Source organism: Bidens hawaiensis, unplaced genomic scaffold (genome assembly GCF_021521415.1).
Source record: "Bidens hawaiensis isolate Kalapana, Puna unplaced genomic scaffold, B.hawaiensis_p1.1 tig00002323_1, whole genome shotgun sequence".
NCBI lineage: Eukaryota > Viridiplantae > Streptophyta > Magnoliopsida > Asterales > Asteraceae > Bidens > Bidens hawaiensis.
The window spans coordinates 2,472,187-2,474,063 of NW_027491125.1; the positions used below are offsets into that span (position 1 = coordinate 2,472,187).

Sequence of the window (1,877 nt, forward strand, 5' to 3'; positions counted from 1 at the left end):
TGGACCGCGGAAGCTGAACAAGCATTCCTGGAGGTCAAAAAGTGCCTAATGGAGTTACCTACTCTGACAGCACCGTATGCGGGAGAACCTTTGACGTTATACCTATCGGCGTCTGATATTGCCATCAGGGCAATCCTGCTAACGGACCAGAATGAATGTGCAAACACCAATCTATTATGTCAGTAGAACGTTGTCAGATCCGGAGACCAGGTACCCAATGCTTAAAAAACTAGTGTTGGCACTGGTTTATGCTGCTCGACGTCTCCGCATGCATTTTCAAGGTCATCCCATCAACGTGTTAACTGGGTACAAACTCAAGAACGTATTGAGTAAGCCGGACTTGCCTGGACGATTGGCAAAGTGGGCCATTGAACTGGGTGAACATGCGATTGAATATAAACCCAGACCAACAATAAAAGGGCAGGTGTTGGCGGACTTCATCACTGAAGTCCTGCAACACAAAGAAAAGGAATTTTTGATCGAGCAACAACCCCAAGCACCTCCTGAAAAAGGACAAATCTGGTCATTGTTTACAGACGGAGCTTCAAGCAACGAGGGATCTGGCGCAGGCCTAAGGCTAGTCAATCCCGAAGGTCATGAGTTTACTTACGCCATCAAGTTAGACTTCAAGAGTACTAACAATGAGGCGGAGTATGAAGCCTTCTTGGCTGGTCTGTGCATCGCCAAGAAACTTGGGGTTAAACATTTAGAGGCACGGGTGGACTTTATGTTAATTGCAGGACAGATTAATGGGACATACAAAGCAAAAAACGATGTAATGGCTTCATATTTGTCACAGGCAAAAAAATTCTTGATTCTCCAATTTTCTTCTTTCAAAGTTATTCACATCAAGGGAAGCGATAACAAGTCAGTGGATGCCCTTAGCAAGTTGGCCTCAACAAATTTTGAACACCTTGCTAAAGACACTCGTGTTGAAGTCCTAGACTGCCCGTCAATTCCACAAAATCAAGTTTTGGTAATTCAGACTGGGGTAGAATCCTGGATGTCGCCAATCATGGCTTATCTGTCATCAGGAGATTTTGCTAGAAGAAAAGGCCGCGGCTCGGAAAATTAAACATAAGGCCTTGAATTGCCAAGTTCAAGATGGCGTCTTGTATAGACGATCCTTCCTCGGCCCACTACTCAAATGTGTGGATGCTGAGGACTAAAATTACTTAATCAGGAAAGTTCATGAAGGCATTTGTGGCCTTCACGCGGACCCGAGAATGGTCGTGGCGAAGTTAATGAGCGCAGGATATTATTAGCCAGGGATGCATATGGATGCTGTGCAAGAAATCAGGAAATGTGATTCATGTCAGCGTCATGCTCCCCGCAAGAACTTGTGAGTGACAATGGAACTCAATTTGCGGATAGCGGACTACAAGAGTGGCTGAAAGAACTTCATATCACCCAGATTTTCACATCTGTAGCTCATCCGCAAGCTAATGGTTAGGTCCAACGGACCAATCGAACGATCAAGGAAGGGATTAAGGCGAGGTTAGGCACTAAAAGAGCAGGCTGGGTCGATGAAGTGCCCCATGTACTTTGGGCCTTTCGCACGCAAAAGAATTCTTATAATTCTGAAATGCCATTCAGTTTAACTTATGGCACTGAAGCCATGATCCCAGCCGAAATCGGGATTCCATCCGCACGAATTCTGATGATCAATGATAAGACATGGAATTGCAGATAAATCTGGACCTCCTTGAAGAGAGGAAGGAATTGGCATCAATACGCGAGCATAACTATAAATGCCAGCTACAAAAGTACTATGACTCGTGGGTCCGAAAATGCACATTTGATGCGGGAGACTTCGTCTTCCGCAGTAACGAGGCTTCCGGACGGGAGCCTCTGGGCAAGCTAGCCCCAACTTGGGA

The 1,877-nt window shown here is 45.7% G+C and overlaps 1 protein-coding gene across 1 annotated transcript; it reads left to right on the plus strand.

The window, feature by feature from the left end:
• Positions 1–217: 217 nt before the first annotated feature.
• On the plus strand, positions 218–1,075 carry LOC143617702 (uncharacterized). Its single transcript, XM_077090183.1, has one exon. The coding sequence runs from the start codon at positions 218–220 to the stop codon at positions 1,073–1,075; it is 858 nt and encodes a 285-aa protein (XP_076946298.1).
• The last annotated feature ends 802 nt before the right edge of the window (positions 1,076–1,877 follow it).